Genomic DNA, 19,329 nt, shown 5'->3' on the forward strand with positions numbered 1-19,329 from the left:
AACACCCCCGTCAGCGCGATTACTGGGCTATATTCACACTCTGCTAATCCGGGATCAGATCCACCTGCCACCGCAATAACTGTTATGATCTGCTTATGAGAATGGGGGGAGAGGGGAAGGAGCAGTCTGAGGGGGTTAGGTAAGGACCACAGCTGGTGGAAAGTGTGTGTGTGGATAGTACGCTGCAATAGACTTCACTTTATACTGCACTCCACAACACTATACTATACAACGCTATACTATACGATACTATATACTATTCTGCACTTTGTATATATCACTATCAGCCCTGATACACAGGCAATAGCATTGAAGAGCTGAGCAGATACCTATTACACACCTGTACAACACCTGTAACACACCTGACACACACTTGTAAGATACTTGACACACACCTGTAACACAATTGCAGCATACCAGTAACATGACTGACATACAAGTAACACACTTGACACGCAGGTATAACACCTGACACACACCTGTAACACAATTGTAGAACACCAGTAACACGCTTGGCACACACATGTAACACACCAGATGCACACACCATGCTGTGTGACCCCAACAGCCCTGTTACAGCCTGAGGGACAGGGGGGCCCACTGCTCATACTGTGACGGGGGTAAACCTAATCACTGTTATGTAAAGATTTAATGTTCTATAAATGTACTTACTGTTCATATCACTATTGTTAGGATTATAATTATTATGTTTGCGATTATTGTCACTATTCATGACTGATGGTGCCAATAAAGAATTTGAATTTGAATTTGAATTTGAGAGAGAGACCTACAGCTAGAACACACAAAAAAACAGAAAGAGAAAGAGAGAGAGAGAGTGAGTGAGCCCCTGCTACACAACACAGATATCAAGTTCCTGCTCTATGGATGACCTGGTGCTGCTGTTGGCCCTGCTGGCGCAGTACTGTCAGAAATGGGTGCTAACAGTGAATCTGGACAAGACCAGGGTCATGGTTTTCCAGAAGAGAGCCAGATCTCAGGGCCACGGGCACTGCTTCACCCTGGAGCACAGCACCGGCTATACTTACCTGGGTCAGACCATCAATCAGTGTGTCTGGGAGGTTCAATATATATGGCTATCAGCTGGCAACATAGAACTAGTGAGGGGAGAGGGAGTGGGGTGTTATATTGCCTATATTAAAAGAGAGAATGGAAGGTGTTGTTGGCTTTATTAAGGAGAGGGAGAGAGGGAGGAGGTGGAAGGGATTATATGAGATTGTGTCATTTGTTTTGAAGTTGTCTGTGATTCATTGCATTGTATGAATACATAACATCTATGTTGCGTAAAAGCGCTGGCAATCACTCCCGTCAGGCCAATAAAGTAGATTTGCATTTCAATTTGAATTCGGGAGAGATACCTGTCCATCAGATTTCCATAAGGGCTCCAGCGACTGTAACTCATGTGCGCTTCCACATTGCGGCCGACAGGCGGCGCTGTCGGGGCTCTTCTCGGCGTGGCGTGGCGTGACGTGGCGTGACGTCACTGCCGAGCAGCCTGGTGTCGTGCCGGGAGGGAGCCGTGGCGAAAGCAGGGACACCACCGACAGCGGCCGGTAATCACCTCTCTTATAGCGGCGCCGTTCATCACACAGCCCGGGGGCACCGAGCAGCGGGAGAGCGCAGCGTGGGCTGCTGGACAGAGTGCGCTGTTCAAGGTAAGTTTGACAAAGCTGTGAAACGCGGGAGCTGGGTGTGTTGTTGGAGAAAGTTGGGATCCTGTCGGACGCGGAGTCCCTGCGGTTAAGCGCTCGGTTTTCGCTTTTCCCCCCCGGAGGCCGGCGTCTCTAGCCCGCCTGAGGTGCTTATGTGATGATGGGGAGACTTGGTGGGGCGACCACAACCCCCCCAGACAGCCCTGTGACTGTGAGTCAGAGAAGTGCTATTGTGCGTGTTTCCGCGGGCGGTTGGAAAGTGTCCCGGTGTGATTGCGCTCACATTGAGACGAGGGCCAGCCTGTCAGTCCGCCTGCCGCCCTCCACACACCAGTATGCTTCCCGCCCTCCGCTGCCCACCACCCAGGCCTCCCATTGGCTGCCGGGCTCTTGAGTGGCGGCTCGGCTCTGACGGGTTTATCCGCACGTGTGCGTGGAAGACTGCGCCGGGATTGTTCTCTGAACGGGTTGCTTGAACATCCCTCCGCTAATTCCGTCTCCTAAGACAGGTGGGCATTGGGCAACAGCAGCCGTGTGCGAGTTTCTCTCTAATCAGTGGGCATCTCGAGTACGTTCCGCGTCTTTATCTCTGTCTGTCTGTTTTCTGCATATCTCTCCACCCCTCACCCACAGATATTCTGGGATTCAGTATTACCATTAAACTATCTATGTATCTATTTGTGAATGGTGCGTGTGAGTGTATTGCAGCCCCCCCACTCTCTCTCTCTCCCTCTCCCACTTGGCTTCCCAGATGCCGGAATAATAACAATTAAAATATAAACAACACGGACACTCTCTCTCCCTTAGCCGCTCCTGCACTCCCCAGCCCCCCTCTGATGCTCCGGGGCCAGTCTGCGTGTGACGGCGGGACGGTTCTGCGATGAGCTGGGCGCTGGAGGACTGGACGGCGGGGCTGCCGGGCCGGGAGCGGGAGAAAGCCCGTGAGCTGCAGGCCCGGCTGGATGAGCTGCTGCGGGAGAAGAAGCAGCGGCAGTTCCAGCTGGAGACGGTGGAGGTGGCTCTGCACAAGCAGCGGCTGCAGGTGGGCACAGCGCTGGGGAGGGTTCTCTGTCTGTGTCTCTCTCTGTCTTTGTCAGTTAAATACAAAAATTAAAAAAGTTTTATTGGCAAGACTAATTCACATCTAATTGACATCTCTCTCTGTGTGCCCGACTGCTCCCTCCCTGGGCAGATTGAGGAGGAGAGGGTGGTGGCAGCGGGGCTGCGGCGGGAGCTCCAGGCGGCGGGTGAGGCGGAGAATGCAGGGCGACGGGCGAGGGAGCGCCTCTCGCAGGAGCTGCAGGTGAAGGACGGCCAGGTGTGCGCCCTGGAGGGGCAGCTGAGCGCCGCCCACAAACAGGTGGACAGCCTGCAGCAGGAGCTCAAACGGTACGGAGGGGAGAGGGAGAGAGGGGGGAATGGAGGGGTAGGGAGAGTGTGGAAGGGCGTGTGGTGAGGGAGAAGAAGGGGATGAGGGTTGGGTTTGGGTGATGTGCTCTACAGCTCTCTCTCTCTCTCTCTCTCAGGCTCCAGGCTAAGCTGCAGAATTCCCAGGGCTCCGGAGACTCTGTGCTTTTCTCCACCCCCAGCTGGAGCCCCCCTGGACTCTCCTCCCCCTGCCGGGACCGCACGGGTACGTTTCCTCTCCTCTCTCCTCTCCCCCTGTCTCCCTCTTTCTCCCTCTCCCCCTCTCTCTCTGACCCTGTGTTGTGCTCTACAGAGTCACAGGGGGACAGCAAGGATGGTTTCCAACGCGACAGGCTGAGAGAGCAGGAGACCAGGGGTGTGCACGTCAAAGTGAGCCTCTTCCTCTTATGTAACAAAACACAAACAACAAAAACCGCAGCAGCAAATAACACACCATCTTTCCTTTGTATAATTGTTTATTTCTCTCTCTCCCTCCCTCCCTGCAGCAGCTCCTGTTCAGCAGCAGCGACCGGAGCCTTAAGCCAGTCAGGGGGGGCGACTCCTCCCCATTCCCCTGGCAACAGGAGACCACGCCTGTCCGTCGGCCGCCCCGCCAACCTGAGGTTTCCGTCCGCAAGGGGGGCTCCAGCCACATGACCTCAGGCTCCTCCCCCTCGTCTGTGTTTCCCTGGGAAAAGGAGAAAAGCTTGCCCACACCCAGAGGGCAACAGGGGGGTAATCCCGCCCCCTCGCAACAGAGCAGCAGTGATGTCAATGACAGCGAGAGCCCAGCGCACTCTGGGGTGGAGGAGGACCTCCGAAAAGAGAATGCAGGTGGGAGATGCATTATCATTGTTCTAGTTATTGTTGCTGTTCCAGTTCTCATTCCCATCCTGTTCCAGTGCCCGTGCACAGACACACACACAGGTTGCCCTAGTGCCAGCCCTCTCTCTTGCTCCTTTCCTCCCTCACTGTCTTCCCTCTAAAGACATCTCAGTGCTTGTGTCCCACTGCTGTGAGCCCCACTAGGGCCGTGCCAGAGCTCAGCAGTTTCCCTCTGAGGATTTCCTATGATTCGGCTTATTTTATTGTTTTTCTTCTCACCTCTCTGCTTTGTCGCTGTGTTGAGTTTTGCGAGGGAGGGAGTGTGTGTGAGTAAGAAAGGGAGAGGACAATGCAGGCCCAGACAATGACCAGATAAACACACACAACTGCAGATGAGCCACTCCCTGACTTCCACTCTCTCTCCCTCCCTCTCCCTCTCTCTCTGCCCCTGTGTGTGAGGGATCTGAGCAGTAAGAACGGAGACATAGTATCATCTGTGTTTATTATGGTCTTATTCCTACTTATTCCTGGCAGTTAATAAACAACCAATAGCACTGAAGTCCTGCAAGAGTATAAACACCCCCCCCCACAAGTGATGTATTCACCTCCAGTCCAGTAACACCCTGGCCCCCTGTTCGCAGTGCTGCAGTGCACGGTGCTGGAGCTGGAGACCTGGGTTCAGGCCCTGGAGAAGGAGGTGCAGGCGGAGAAGAGCCGGGCCACAGAGGCCGAGCGCGCGCTGAATGCCCAGGGGCTCAGTCTGACCCAGTGCAGGGAGGAGCTAAACCGCTGCAGCGCCCGCGCCGAGCAGCAGCACAGCCAGGTCAGCACACACACTGTATCACACACACGCACACACTGTAACACACACTCACCCATCCACTCCCAGTGCCTCTCTCTCTCTCTCTCTCAGTTCAGTTCAGTTCAATGCAAGCTTTATTGGCATGGAATTTGTATACAAGTATTGCCAAAGCTTGTGATATAATTGATACTTATAAACAGGAAAATATAGATTTATAGAAAATAAAGTAAAACAAAAAATATAATACAAATTAAGACATAGATTAAACATTAAAATAATGAATAAATAAAAAGAAAATACTTGAAAATGGTATGATTAGGTAAATTTACACAACATTTACAAAACAATTCTGCATGAATTTGTATTATATATGTATACATAGTATACAGTGTCTTTTACAATGTCTCTCTCGGTTTGTGGCAGGTAAGCACATAGTCGGCAGCCAGCTCTGCTGTATGTTCATCCTCTCCTATCAGGATTTATATTTTGTCTTTGTCACTGAGCTGTTGGAAGCCTGTGACCTGGGCTGAGAGTTTCGGGAGGTGCGTGTCCCTGGCTGTGGAGTATTTGGTAGAGTGCAGCAGGAAGTGCGTCTCGTCCTCCATCTCCCCCTGCTCACACTGTCCACACAGTCTCTCCTCTCTGGGCTTCCAGGTCTGCCTGTGTCACCCTGTTTCTGTTTCCAAGCTGTGGGTACTGAGTCTGTACTGGCTCAGGGTTTGTCTCTGTTTGGGGTCCTTCACTCTCACCAGGTATGGTGCCAGGCTGTAGTCCCTCTGTAGAGTTTGAAGTTTGTGCTCTCTCTCTCCCTCCCTCAGTGCCAGTCTGCGGAGCAGCGTCTGAAGCAGCTGGCAGAGGAGCTGAACTGCCACCGTCAGAACAGTGACCTCGCCCGCCGCCAGGCCGAGCAGCGCCTCCGCCAGACCGAGAAAGAACACCAGCAGGTACCCCTCCCCCTCTCTCTCTCTCTCTCGTTTGTCTTGCTCTCACATGCCCTCTCTCTCTGTCTCTCTCTTTGTTCCTCTGCCCATGCCCCCCTCTCTACCTCTCTGTACCTGTACCCCTGTGTGTGTGCTCTTCCCTGTCACCTGTATCTGTTCCTCTTGCTTTCCCTCTGTGACTGTGCTGTCCCCTTTCCCTGACCCCCTATGGCTGCTTCCCCTGTGTCTCTCGCTGTCCCCCCTGTGACTGTTGCTGTCCTCTTTCCCTGTACCTCTATAGCTGCTTCCCCTGTGTCTGTCCCTGTCCCCCTGACTGTGCTGTCCCTGTGCAGGACCTGGCGGAGCAACAGCGTCTGAGTGCGGAGCTGGAGAGGAGACACCAGCAGGAGAGCAGCCGGCTCACCCAGGAGCTGCAGCAGGCCAGAGCCCAGCACCTCACCCTGCAAGCCCACACTGACAAGGTAGCACACACGCACCACAAGCAGCAGCACAGTCAGGTCAGCACACACTCACTGTAACGCACTGTAACACACAGACTCTCTCCTCCCCCCTCAGGCCTGTAAACAAACACACACACACACACACCCTGCAGGCCCAGGCAGACACAAGGTAACACATATGGGGTGGGGGGGGGGGGTGCTGAAGTCCTCCCCAGATGTATATGTTTCTGTTTTGTTCTCTCTCTCCTCTGTTCTTCCTGCCTGGGGAGTCTCTGGGGCCGGGGACTCAGGGTAACCATGCAGGCTGGTCTGTCTCAGACGCTGTGGTTGTAGTGGGATTAGGAGTGGTGGTTGTTGTGGATGTTGTTGAAATGTAGAACACTAAATAGCTTGAGAATTTGATGTGGTTTGAGATAGGAAACCGCATTCTGGAAATTCTCTCTCTGTCTCTGCACTCAAACAAAAGCTGTACTGTTCTTATCACAGTAAATCTAGTGTCTCCCTCTCTCTCTCTCACTCTGCCACACTCTCTAACAAAAACCAACAATTCTTATCACACATTGTAAATCTAGTCCCTCTTTCTCCTTCTCTCCATCCATTTCCTTCCATCTCTTCTTCCCTTCCTCCCCCTGCCTCTCTCCTTCTCTCCCTCTGCCTCCCTCTCCACCTTCTGTCATGGAGTGGAAGCTCTGGGGCTCGGTGTGCCAGTGTGCCATGGCGTGTACTGTGGCTGTAACTGCACAATAGGAGGGGTTGGAGGGGTCACCATGGGGTTGCTGTGCACACCTTCCTCTCTGGGGTGAGAGCAAATCCCAGATGCCTCCTCTCTCTTTGCCCAGTACCCACACATGGACGCTTACAGGCCTTCAGTGTGAAAACCCGGGAAGTGTGCCCAAGACCCGTTTCAAATCCACTTTCCTTTGTCAGACCCGTTCCAATTCCTATTCCTTTTGTCAGACCCATTCCAGTTCCACTTCCTTTTGTCGGACCCATTCCAGTTCCAATTCCTATTCCTTTTGTCAGACCCATTATAGTTCCACTTCCCTTTGTCAGACCCATTCCAGTTCCAGATCCAATCCCACAGCTTTTTGGCGTGGCCGTAAGAGGCTCTACAGGAATTGGTTTTGGAATGGAGAAAGGACACCCTGGACTGGACCCCAGCGGAGCGGGTCGGGACCACCGGCAGTCGGGGGCCGCCACAGCTGTGGCCACTCAGGAACGGACGGGTGGGACTGAAGTTGCGGTAACGGCCAGCAATAGGACTGGACCAGGGGTTAACAGCTGCCTGCCAGTCAGCAACAACACATCTGTGTGTGTAAATGTTATTGGTATTATGAGTATTATTAGAAGTAGTATTAATCTAGTATGAGTGTTATTAGCATTAGGATTAGTATTGTTAGTAATGTTAGTATTATTCTTATTGTTGTTATTATCTTCATTATTGGCAGAAGCCCCACACATGCACACAGATCAGGTTACAGTACAAACAGACCCGGCTTAGAGCCCGCTGCACTCAGGTCACAGAGGGACCTGGCAGGTCTGAGGGAGGGGGAGAGAAGAAAAGAAAATCTCTCATTTAAGAAAATAATTAAATTTCAGCCCCAGTAATTTATATATAATTATTTATTTTAATTGTTGCTGTGTGGGTGGCACAGCAGGCGCTCCAGCCCCCCGCTGCTCAGCCGCTGCTCTGCCCTCTGCCTGGCAGCTGTGCGGCTCGGGCCCAGGGCAGCTGCGTTGGCTTTTAAGCTAAGTAAACGGCCGTGCGAGTGAATGAATGAATTAATAAATAAAGAGACAGACGAGGCCAGACTCTGCTTGGCCTCCGCCCTCTTCCCTGGCTGAACGCTTGATGCTTGAATTCATTACACTGTGTGGAAGAACAATCATCTTCAATCAGGTTGGAACGTTAGTTGCAATACCTTTAATACACGCAGCGTGGAGAGGAACAGTGACTCAAGAAGATCCCAATGTCGCTCTTAACAGTCAGAGCTTTTATATACAGAAATCAAAGAGCTGGTTATATTCAGAAAGTCATTACTATGTTATCTTAAAAGTTAGCTAAGCAGAATATATATCATTATGGATTAGGGAGCAGGCACTTCAATCATACTGTTTGACATTGTCTCCAAGATTCTCATCGTAAATCACAAACCGAGATCAAACTACCTTCTGGCCTGACCTTCTAGCTTGACCTTATCTTTCTTAAATATACATGAGAGAAAAACAGGTATTAGAAAATAATTTCTAACTTTCCTTCCACAACTGACAGACCTGGGTTGGAGACCTACGTCAGAGACTGTCTCTCTCTCTCTCTCTGTCTGTCGCTGTCTGTCTGTCTCTTTTTGTCATTGAATAATGGTTTTCCATGTCAGGTCTGTCTGTCTGACATGTTTGGTTTGTACGTTTTCAGACTGGGTTCATGCTGCAAGAGTGGTGTTTGACTGTCTCTCTCTTTCTTCCCCTCTTCTCCCCTCCCTCAGCTGGGGCTGCAGAAGCAGTGTGTGGAGAGGGAGCTGGAGTCTGTGAGGGAGAGGCTGCGTTGCACAGAGAAGGAGCTGAAGGACAGCCAGAGGAGGGAGGAGGAACTGCAGAGACACCTGATGGTACAACAATCATAATCCAATATAATGAATGTCTTAATCCAAGTCCAGTAAAATCAAGTGAAAAACAGTGCAATAGTTCCCAATGGTTATTTCAGTTGTAGTTCTTTTTAAGCCTACATTTCTGTCTGCCCATAACCATCCAGGAGGTGCTGCGTGAGAAGGACAGCGTGGGTGCCAGTCTGGAGCAGAGTTTGCGGAGGGGGCGAAGCCTGGAGGAGGAAGTGAACAGGCTGACACAGGAAGTGGCCGCCATTCAGAAGCTGCTGGATGACCTGCGAGGTGAGAACTGAGCTGAGAGAAACAATTGAAACATTGGACTAGGTGTGTGTCGGGTTGTTCATACCTGTAGCATCAACGCATTCCCATGATGACAGTCTTTGAGTGGACCTGTTTGAAGACGCCGTGTCGCTGCAGTGACTCTGGCCCTTCAATCACGGGGAGCGAAGCGGCCCAAGCTCAGTCTCATTTATTCACAGGAGCACAAGGCTCCTGTCAGTGCTGCTGTCAGTGACTTTCTTTTAGGGCCATTACATGTTGGCGGTCTATACTGTTACCAAGATGCATTTTCTTCTAATGATCTATTAAGTTCTTCTGTGCACAGGCGTAGGTTTAGGGGGCAAGTGCTGCGAGAATAAAGTGTCATCGTAGGTTAGGCTCCTCATAGCCCTTTAAACAGGAAAATACATGTGGGATTTTTTTTCCTATTATAGTCATCTCATTTTTATTATTGTTGGATATTATTGTTTTCTTTTAGAATTAAGTATTGTTATGAAAGGACGGGGCACTTTTTTGGGCTCTAACACTTTGATAATGTGATCGACTTAGCAATAATAGTATAATTGGGTATCATGGAAGAACTGTTTTAAAACTAATAGTGAAACATTGCAGCTCCTATGCAATCGACATCATTAAGTAAATATGTTGCGATTTCTGTCAGCAACCTCCACACACAACATAACTGAAAGCACATGCTTGTAACACTAAAAAAACTAAACCAAAAACATTTGCAGCTGAGTCATTTACATATCGTTCTTTTACATATTTATTTGCATCTAACAAATTCTTTTAAAGTCAGGATTTTAAGTCGGCAACTTTATAACGCTTGAAAAAAATAATTTGCAATTGAGTGATTTGCACATCGTTCTTATAAAATGTAAATACTGTATTATAATATACTAGTGTTCAGGCCACGGCGGGATTCAAACCCCAGTATCCCACGCCACAGAGCGGCCTTACTTCATCACTAAAAGCCTCTAAGCAAGGCTTCAGGATCGCTACACTATACATTTTATTCTGTGTGCATTTGTTAAGATTACTTTTATTTGTATTTGAGTCATTCTACCGTTAGATTACACAATAAAATGGAATGGGAAGTAGGAACAATGTCCCCCCCCATGGTATTACCGGCCACAACACCACAGGCCTAGCTGTGAAACATTTCGATGAATTTATGATTCACCACAACAAATACCCAACAGAAATAATGTGTCCTGTGTACACCAGTGTGTGATTTCAGTTGTGTGATTTTGTGGCAACTGTGCATCGCCCTGGGAAAATGGGGGTATGATAATAAATAACAACAACAATAACAATATTACCAATAACTACAAGAACAAAATCAGCAATAAAGACAATAATGATAATAATCAGAAGAAGAAAGATGATAGAAACCGCCAGTGTTGAGCGATCGTCTGAGGCCTTGATCGCTGCTGAATAATTAAATGTGACTTTATGGAGCAGCTCGGGATGCTGCCGTGTTCATTTTGAATAATTCACTGTTTTAGAGCACGCTCCCGACAGCAGCTCTCCCCCCACCTTGCTTGTGGATCAGGGTGGCTCTCGTGGGGGGGTTGGGGGGTTTGGGTGGCGAAAACCCACGTCTGTATGATACTAAAAGCCTCTCGCCGACCTGTCAGGATCCAGAGATACCTGAATGTGCGCTGATGTGACCTGAAGGCTGCGGTTAGCGTTAGTGGAGGCGAGGCGAGGCGAGGCGGGGGCGGTGTTTAAATGATGCAGGAATCCTCAGCCAACACTGCTCTGACAGAAAAGGGAGTATGATTTGATTCATAATGATGATGATAATGGTAGAAACTGTACAAGCAGTGCAGTCAAAACAGGCCCGCACCATCACTGTAAATCTGTTGTTTTCTTTTACCATTTATTTCAGTTAATTTGTTCACTTATTCACTCCTGTCTTTATTCTTTTTCTTCCCCCTCCTCCTCTTCCTACGCAGCCCTCCAGGCTTCTCCCCCCCATGTCCCCGAGGCCCCCGTCAGGATCTCGCAGGCAGGAGGAGGGGGCTGCAGTCTCAGCCCCAAGTTGGTCAAGCGCCGTCCCCGGTCCCAGAGGAGTGGAGGGGCGGGTCAGAGGGAGACGCCCACGCAGGGCAGGGAGCCGGCAGAAGGCAGAGATGCTTCAGAGACGCAGGAACCTGAGTGGGGGGGAACTGTTACACAGGAGGAGGAGACGGAGGAAGAGGAAGGAGAGAGATCCCAGGAAGGGAGAGTAGAGACGGAGGCAGCTCTTTGCAAGGAGAGGGAGACAGGGAGATGGAAGGAAGGTGGGAAGGAGCAGAGCGAGGAGGAGGAGGGGGAGGGTGGGGAGCAGGCGGCGCGGGAGAAACGAGGAGAGGAGGTAGGGAAGGCCACAGATGGAGAGCTGAGAAAGGGAGGGGAGGAGAAGAGGAGGAAGAGGGAGAGGGAGGGGGAGGAGGAGGATCAGGCCGGGCAGCTGCAGAGGGAGAACGAGTGGCTGCGCGGTGAGCTGCGGGAGGCAAGGCGGGAGCTGGAGCTGAGGCTGGAGGACCTGGAGGCCCAGCGCCGAGCGGAGGCCGAAGCCAGAAGCAGGCTGAAGCAGGCCGGCAAGAGGCACGGCGTGCAGGCTGAGATCCTGAGACAGAGGGCCCAGGAGCTACAGGAGAAGGAGGCTAGGCTGGAGGCAGCACTTGAGGCAGAGCGGGGTGAGGCAGCCCGGCTCACGCAGGCCCTTGCCTCCCTGGAGACTGAGGCCGCCCAGTTGAAACAGCTGCGGCAAAGGGAGGAGGAGGAGGAGGCGGAGGCAGGCAAAGAGTCGAGGATGCAGAGTGTCAGGGAGCTGGAGTCAGGGCAGGGGAGGGAGGCCGTGGTCACGAAGGCAGACTTGGATGCGAGGGGCAAGGCAGACAGGGGCGGGGTGGTGACCTCGGCTTCCCACAGTGACCCCCCTAGTGGCGGCTGCAACGCTGACCGCCTGGACCCCCACAACCGCAGAGAGGGCGGCTGTCATGGCACCACCAACACCAACAACAACAACAATACTAATGATGAGAAGAAAGACAGGAGTGACAGCCACTGCGAGAGTGGGGTGGAGCTGGAGGAGAGAGGGAGTGAGCTGGAGGAGAGCAGGGAGGAGCCGGACTTGTCCCAGCCTCAGCCCCAACCCCAGCCCCAGCCCTCTCTCTCCCAGTCTGAGGAGAGCATCTCGCCCACGACTGCAAGTGAGCCTGAGACTCTGCAGGATCAGGTCACACACTGCCCTGCAGATAAGGATAAAGACATGGACAGAGAGGGGTTGGACAGAGACGAGGACACTAAGCTCAGTGATGGGCGCGGCGAGGAAGACGGGGGCTCCCTGCTCGAACCGGAACTGGAGCAGCTGCGGCGGCGCTGCGACTCCCTGGACTCTGAGAGGCGGGTGCAGGAGGGCCGGGCCAGGGAGGCGGAGGAGCGGCTGCAGTCCCTGCAGAGCCTCCTGAGCGCCCAGACCCAACAGCTCACTCTGGCCTTCGACAGCCAGGCCCTCAATATAGAGGCATTGCTGGAGGACCTGCAGACCCGGGACAGTGCGCTCCACAGGCTGGGCGAGGAGCTGCAGGGCTGCAGGGCAGAACTGAGTCGGCTGGTGGCAGAGAACGAGCAGCTCAGGAGGTTTGCAGGGCCAGGGGCGGGGTCAGAGAGAGAGTGGGCACAGCTAGGAGCTGGGGAAAAGGGAGCTGGTGGGCAGGGAGGGAGGGCAGTAGTCAGGGATGAAGAGCTGAGGAAAACGCTGGCTGCAGTTCTACCTCCTAGCAGCCAGGGGGAGCCCCCTCTTCCAGAGAAGGAAGCAGAACAGCTCACAGGGATCCATGGTGGCCCCCACAGCTCAGCTGAGAGTCAGACTGTTGCTCCAGAGAGCTCTAGGGTAATCGAACTGCTGGAATCCCATCAGGCTGCAGTTCCACCTCCCAGCCCCACGGGGAAGCCAGTCAGGGAAGCCAGTCTAGTCCGCCCAGAGGGAGAGCAGGATGGCACCATCCAGAGGCTAGTGGAGGAGCTGCAGAGGGAGCTGTCCTTGATGAAGACTGAGAAGCAAAAGTTGAGGACAATGCTGGGGCAGGAAGGGGGAGAAAACAGCAGTGGATTCTTACAGCCCCACATCAAAGCACTGCAGCAAGAGGTAGAGACGTTGACAATCAACACACACTCACTCTCTCATCCACACTTTCTCTCTCTCTCTCTCTCTCTCTCACACACACACACACACACACACACACTTTTTTCCCCATGTTAGCCTGTGTTTTAACAAACACCCCACTGTCACTTCCATAATATAAACGTTTGACACTATCTTTGACAGGGTCTTGTGTTGCGATATCCTATAATAGTAATGTCCATTTTGTATTGCGCTTATATTTTGTAAGTTGCCCTGGATAAGGGCATCTGCTAATAAATAAATAATAATAGTGATTACAATAATGACAGTGGCCATACCTCTTCCTCTCCCCCCAGCTACAGGATCTGCGCTCACTGGTCTCCAGTCTGAGTGAGGACAAGTGCAGACTGGGAGCAGAGCTGCTGCAGTGGAGAGCCCAGGGAGACGCCATCGCTCCCTCCACTGCGGGGGGCGCTGTGGTGGTAGTGCGGGAGGACCGGCTGCTCCTCCCCTGCCGGGCGGGCCGGTTAGTGCAGTCCATTGCCGGGGATTGGCCATCGGAGCCTGGAGTACTGGCGAACGTCCCGGGCATCACCAGCACCACTGCAGCAGAGCAGCAGCAGGCGGGGCCTAGCTCTGGACACCCACACCCAGAGGACAGGACCCCAGGGTCGCTAAGGGTCACCTGGAGCAGCCCAATTAGCATTCAGGTCAGAACCCGATTGCGTCATCGCTGGAGATTCCAGAGGGAGGGAGGGAGACAGAGGAGGGGTTGTCACAGTTTTTGTGTTGTTTGTGTTCCAGATCCAATCCGCTGCAGGCAAAGTCATCGAAGAGCCAGAGACCAAAGCAACGGACTGCAGAGCAACTGCGGACCAGACAGAAGCAATTGAAGACACCATCGAAGACAATCAGGCTGTGGACAACATGGCAAATGAGACCAAAGCAATCCATTCCAGAACACAGGGCGGTGTGGCAAGTGTGACTGAAGGCATCAGTCAAGATGGACAGGCCAAAGCAGTGGATAGCAGAGAGACCCAAGCCAAAGTACCGGATCACAGAAAGAGACAATCAGAGACTGGACTAAGCAACCAGACTGAAGCAATCAACCCTGAGCAGTTGCTGCTGCCAATACCGCCAAGCCAGACCAAAGCTGAAACCAATGACAATCGGACCAAAGCAACCGAGCAGCTGGCTACAACACAGATCCCGGCCAGCTCCAGTGATCACAGCTCACAGGCAGGAGCAATCAAAACCCAAACCTCAGAGAGTCAGATCAAAGTGGCGGACCTTGATGTTGTCCCACAACTAGCCAAAACAATTGAAATTGGAGATGTCAGCTCCCACATTGCAGTGAAGGAGAGCAAGGAAACGGGCTCTGAAACTGAGGGAGAGGCTGCAGGGCCTCAGACATTCGGGGAACAGGATGCCAATCAGCCTGACTCCCCCTGCAGGAGGAAGGACCACACTACAGCCAGAGAGCAGAAGGAAGAGCAGGAGACGACAGAGAGGGATGGGGGGGACCCAGACTTGAGCTCCCCCTGTGAGCCGGAGCCTAGAACTGCAGACACAGAAAGGGAGTGGTCTCCTGAGGTCCAGCACAGCAGAGACCTGAGAGTTGCACCTGCTCAGATAGAGACGGCGGAGGTGCAGGGCATAGACGCAGAGAGCAGCGTGGAGATGGGGGGTTTGAGAACCTCTCCAGACACCACCCAGAAAGAGACGACTGTGTCGATGGCCTGGGCAACCACAGCCACCCAAACAGTCACCCCCTGCGGGCGGGAGGTTGGTACTGCGAACGTCGCGACCCAGACGGACATGACTGCAGAAACGGAGCCGGACACGGAGCAGGACGCAGAAGCACAAGTGGAGGGAGCAGGAGGGGGGCAAAGCCAGCTGTTCGCGCAGGCCTTCCCCCTCCCCGCTGACCCGGCACAGATTGCCGAGCGGATCCGCAGGAACCGGGGACGGATGTCGGCCGCTTTCGACGATACGGAGTACGAACCGTACGGGCTGCCCGAGGTGGTCATGAAAGGTGAGAAGGGGGGAAAGGGGATTGAGAGGGAGGGATGAAGGATTGCAGAGAGGGGTTGGAGATTGGCATCTTTTGCCTTGAGGTGTCGCCTTTGCCTTTTGCCTTCTTCCCTCTCTCTGTACTTTCCCGCCCCCCTCTTTTCTCTCCTTCCCTCTCTCCCTCTGCTAGGAAGGGAGATGACCCTCCAGGGAGAGGGAGAGAGAAACCCAATACTCCCCCTCCTCTCTCTCTCTCTCTCTCTCTCTCTCTCGTTGCTCGTAATCCTTCACTCCCAGTACATTTCCGAATTGGTCTGATTGAATTGTCTTGTGTGTTAGGCAATGCTACTCCAGCACCATCAATCAAGGGATCAATTTTTATTGCATAGAGTCAGAGGAGCACCCTCTCAGATCGCTTTCCAAAAAACGAATAAAATAAACAAATAAGATGGATAGACAGACAGACAGAGTTCAGAGTGTGGCAGCAGGGCCCGTGCCGCAGCTGTGAAAAGCACAGATACACAAACGGAGAATAACAATGTGAGTTTGTGTTCATGTCTTTACACTGTGTGCATGCGTGTGCATGTTAGTGTGTGCGTCTACTCTGTTTGTGTGCCGATATCAATTACTCTGCATGTCGGACCCACTAAGTGTTTGACACCCAGGGCCGTCAGGCAGGTCGATGCGAAACATGTTGGTTAGCAGTGCGGCTAACGGCACAGCTGCCCCCCGCAAGACTCCCACAATCAATACTGTACCAGTGCGCTGGGAGGTCCGATCGATGGATCCGGCTTTGTGAAAGAAGTCTTTGATGCATTTCTGTGTAATAATTCAAGGGGGGTGCAATGTTTGGTTTGTTTATGCAGCTGAGATAAACGTAGGGGCCCTAGTCCAATCGGCAGGGGGGTGCTGGTCAGTGGTTAAAACGGATCACACTTCCTGTGCCCCACCCATCGCAGGTGCCACGCGGTGCTGACTGCTCCACTGTTCTATACACTGCTTATTTGCCTGTGTGTGTAGGTGTATGTGTCAGTGTTTTTTTGTGTGTGTGTGTGTTTGTTTATTTGCATAGGTGGTTAATGGGAAGATTATTATAATGATTGGTCTATTGTCTAGGTATGGCATGAAAACAGCATGTTTGCCTCATCAGGTTGCAGCTGGAAGGAAAAACAATGAGAAACTCTCCCATCACTCATCTCCATTCATCCTAAACCTTCCTCTCCCTCGCAGGGACAATAACTGTAACAAGCTCAGCCATGCCAGACCGATTACAATGAACTGCAACATTAACCGCCCCCTCTCTGTGTCGCCTCCCCCTCCAGGTTTCGCAGACATCCCCAGCGGCCCTGCCTGCCCCTATGTCCTGAGGAGGGGGCTGTTGGGGACGGCCACGCTGCCCTCCCTCCAGCCCCCCTCTGCCCCGGCCAAGGACAGGGAGCCCCCACCCACTGATTGAACAGGTATTGAGGGAGAAGAGGAGAGGGAGGCAGAGAGAGGGAGATGCGGGGAGCGGGATCACTCTACATACCAATACTGCCGAAGAAGGGAGGTTGAGACGTGAGATAGATGATAAAAAGCCTGCATCGAGAAAAATTTTTGCCTTTTTTTTTTTTTCATGTTTAATTTCCTAACATACCTCACTACATATAAAATCATAGCAGTGCACTCCTATTTATTTATTTATTTATTTATTTTAGGAGGTTTCTTATCAATCTCCACACTGTACGACTCCAGTAGGAGGGACAGGGCCCTGTTCACACCGGCTGCTCCAGCTCCACTCCGACCTGAGCCACAACATGTGGGTCTAATGTGAATACACTGTGCAATGTTACTACTACTAACATCTACTAATACTACTGCTACTGCTACTACTACTACTACTATTAGTGTGCCGAGTGTAGGGGGTATGTGTGTATGAGAGATGACTGTGTGTGTGTTTACAGCCTTGAGAATAAAAATAAAAAGTCACTCAGCTTAATTCTCTGTATGAAGCCGTTCATCTCACTGACAGTCTGAAAAAGGGAGAAGGAGAGAAAGGTTTTGAAGGATCCTTGGCCGCTACCATTTGCACTCTCATTAGTATCTGTGACCACACATCAGGACATGGGCACACGGCCATATGACGCTCTCATTCCCACAGCCTGTGTGCGTGTGCGTGTGCGTGTGGTCCAGTGTTTAGACATTTAGAAAGAGTGTATATATATATGTTTACTGTGTGTGTCAGCTATATAAGGAAATGGGCTGTGTGTGTGTGAATATATACACAGAGTGTGTGCCTGTGTATGTGAGTGTGTGTGCGCGTTGCCTCTGGGCTTGTCGTCTGTGTGTAACCAGCTGTCCAGCTGTAATTTACTGCCCTGCCAGGGCTGGGCTCTGACTGCTGCTGGAAACAGGCTTCTCTCCAGCACCCAGCCCCCCCTCAGCCTCTGCTTTCAGTCTCTTTCTGTCTGTCTGTGTCTGTGTGTCTCTCTCTCTCCTCTCTGCGAGTGAGTGTGTGGCAGTGTCTTTCTGTCAATCTGATCAGGAAGATTTGGAAAACCTGAAAATGGACAATCGTTCATTTCTCAAACTCCCTGGTCCCAGGAAGCCAGGAGCTGTGTCTAGGGCCGCAGGCAGCACCTTGTACTCAGACTGCAATGCTGTTTATGTAGGCTGTGTGCTCTCTCTCTCTCCTTTCTATCCATTCTCCTTTGTTTTCCACACCTATTATGGTCTGGACTACTGCTATGCTGTTACACACGGACTGAGCCAGGCATGGATACACTCTGAGTCATCCAGTCCAGTCAGTGACTCTACAGCAGTCCAGTCCAGTCTTAGTCCAGTCAGGAACTCCCCAATCTCTGTTAATTGTGCTGAGAGCATGAGTATTTATGTATGTGTGTGTGTGGTAGTATGTCTGTGTAGGGTTATACCAGGGTTACAGGTTTCCATTCAGTCACTGATTCACACCTGGAATAAACAGGCACCCCCCAGCACTGGAGACCAGAAACCCCCCACCCTGGGGCCGGTAATGTCGGTAAAAGTCAGTGTAATGAATTGCCAAAATCTGTATACGTTCCCGGCTCTCCACACTCTGAACACACGTAGGCCTGTTCCCAAACCGTGCTTCTGTTTAGCTTATTGGTTTCGTTTTCTGGTTGTTTTTTCTCTCCACAGCCCTGCGTTTCAGTCCGTCCTGTTCATCCTGTTCTGTTGGTACATGATGTTGTTTGTGCTCCAGTCTGGGGAGGGGGAGTGGGGGAGTTATGCAATGTATCCAAGCTGTGAATGTTTTTATTTTATTACTCACTGGGCTCAGATCGGGGTTCATTTTTGTGTTTGAAGCTTTCCAGTCCAAGATGCAATAAAGACGTCTTTAAATCAATCTCTGTGGCTCTTAAATGTTCTCTGCCGCTCCCTGTGTGCATGTGAGCTCTCAGTGCCCGTCTCTCTCTCTCTCTCCATAAGCTCTTGGTGCATCTCTCTCTCTCTCTCTCCCTCAGCTCTGTCTTGGCCTCCCTCTGTCCTTCTCTGTGCCTCTCTCTGCAAGGCCGAAGCTTTTTGCTCCTTCCAGTCTGCACCTCGATTACGTTACTGCCAGTGCCTCTCCTCTCTGTGTGCGTTGATTGTGTTACTCTCCTATCTGTGTGCGTTGATTGTGTTAGTGTTTTTGCGAAGGTGGAAGTGTGCAGTAATTCTTCTCAAGTGTTCAGTCAGGCACTTGAAAATTATTTCCTCCAGTTACAGTCAATCGAATTTAAGCTTTGCTCCTGGGCCATGCGCCGCTACTTCTCTGCTCTCCTCTCTCTCTCCTGTCTTCCTCTCTCTCTTGGACAGCTCTGGTTCTCCTTGCTCCCGTCTGATTTCTCGCCGCTCCCCTCTCGTCTCCAGTTTCTTCTCTCCTCCCTCCTTCTGTCTCTCATTTTTGTGTCTCTCTTTCATCTCTGGTCTTGTTTTTTCTCTGATCTGTAGATGTCCGTCAGTCTGTCCCACTGTCTGTCTCTCGTGCACATGCACACATCCATGGAGACTGTAACAGATTGTCTATCACACACATTGTCTAACACTCCTTGTGTGTGTGTAATTAACACATTACAGAATACAGATTATCTAACACTAATTTACAGTGCCTTGCAAAAGTATTCACCCCCTTGGCATTTTTCCTGTTCTGTTGCATCACAACCTGTAATTTAAATGGATTTGTATTTGTATTTAATGTAATGGACATATACAAAATAGTGAACTGAAAAAAA

At 51.6% G+C, this 19,329-nt stretch overlaps 1 protein-coding gene across 1 annotated transcript; it reads left to right on the forward strand.

Moving 5' to 3' along the window:
• Window positions 1–1,519: 1,519 nt before the first annotated feature.
• Window positions 1,520–18,461, forward strand: LOC136764034 (centromere protein F). The gene is made up of 15 exons (XM_066717867.1): window positions 1,520–1,673; window positions 2,478–2,712; window positions 2,863–3,059; window positions 3,197–3,303; window positions 3,391–3,467; window positions 3,584–3,911; window positions 4,544–4,725; window positions 5,523–5,648; window positions 5,978–6,106; window positions 8,569–8,691; window positions 8,835–8,970; window positions 10,929–13,108; window positions 13,441–13,794; window positions 13,889–15,119; window positions 16,420–18,461. Exons 2-15 carry the CDS (start codon window positions 2,551–2,553, stop codon window positions 16,551–16,553), a joined length of 5,466 nt encoding a protein of 1,821 aa, XP_066573964.1. The 5' UTR covers window positions 1,520–1,673; window positions 2,478–2,550; the 3' UTR covers window positions 16,554–18,461.
• Window positions 18,462–19,329: the final 868 nt, after the last annotated feature.

This window comes from Amia ocellicauda, chromosome 12 (genome assembly GCF_036373705.1).
Source record: "Amia ocellicauda isolate fAmiCal2 chromosome 12, fAmiCal2.hap1, whole genome shotgun sequence".
NCBI classification, from domain to species: domain Eukaryota; kingdom Metazoa; phylum Chordata; class Actinopteri; order Amiiformes; family Amiidae; genus Amia; species Amia ocellicauda.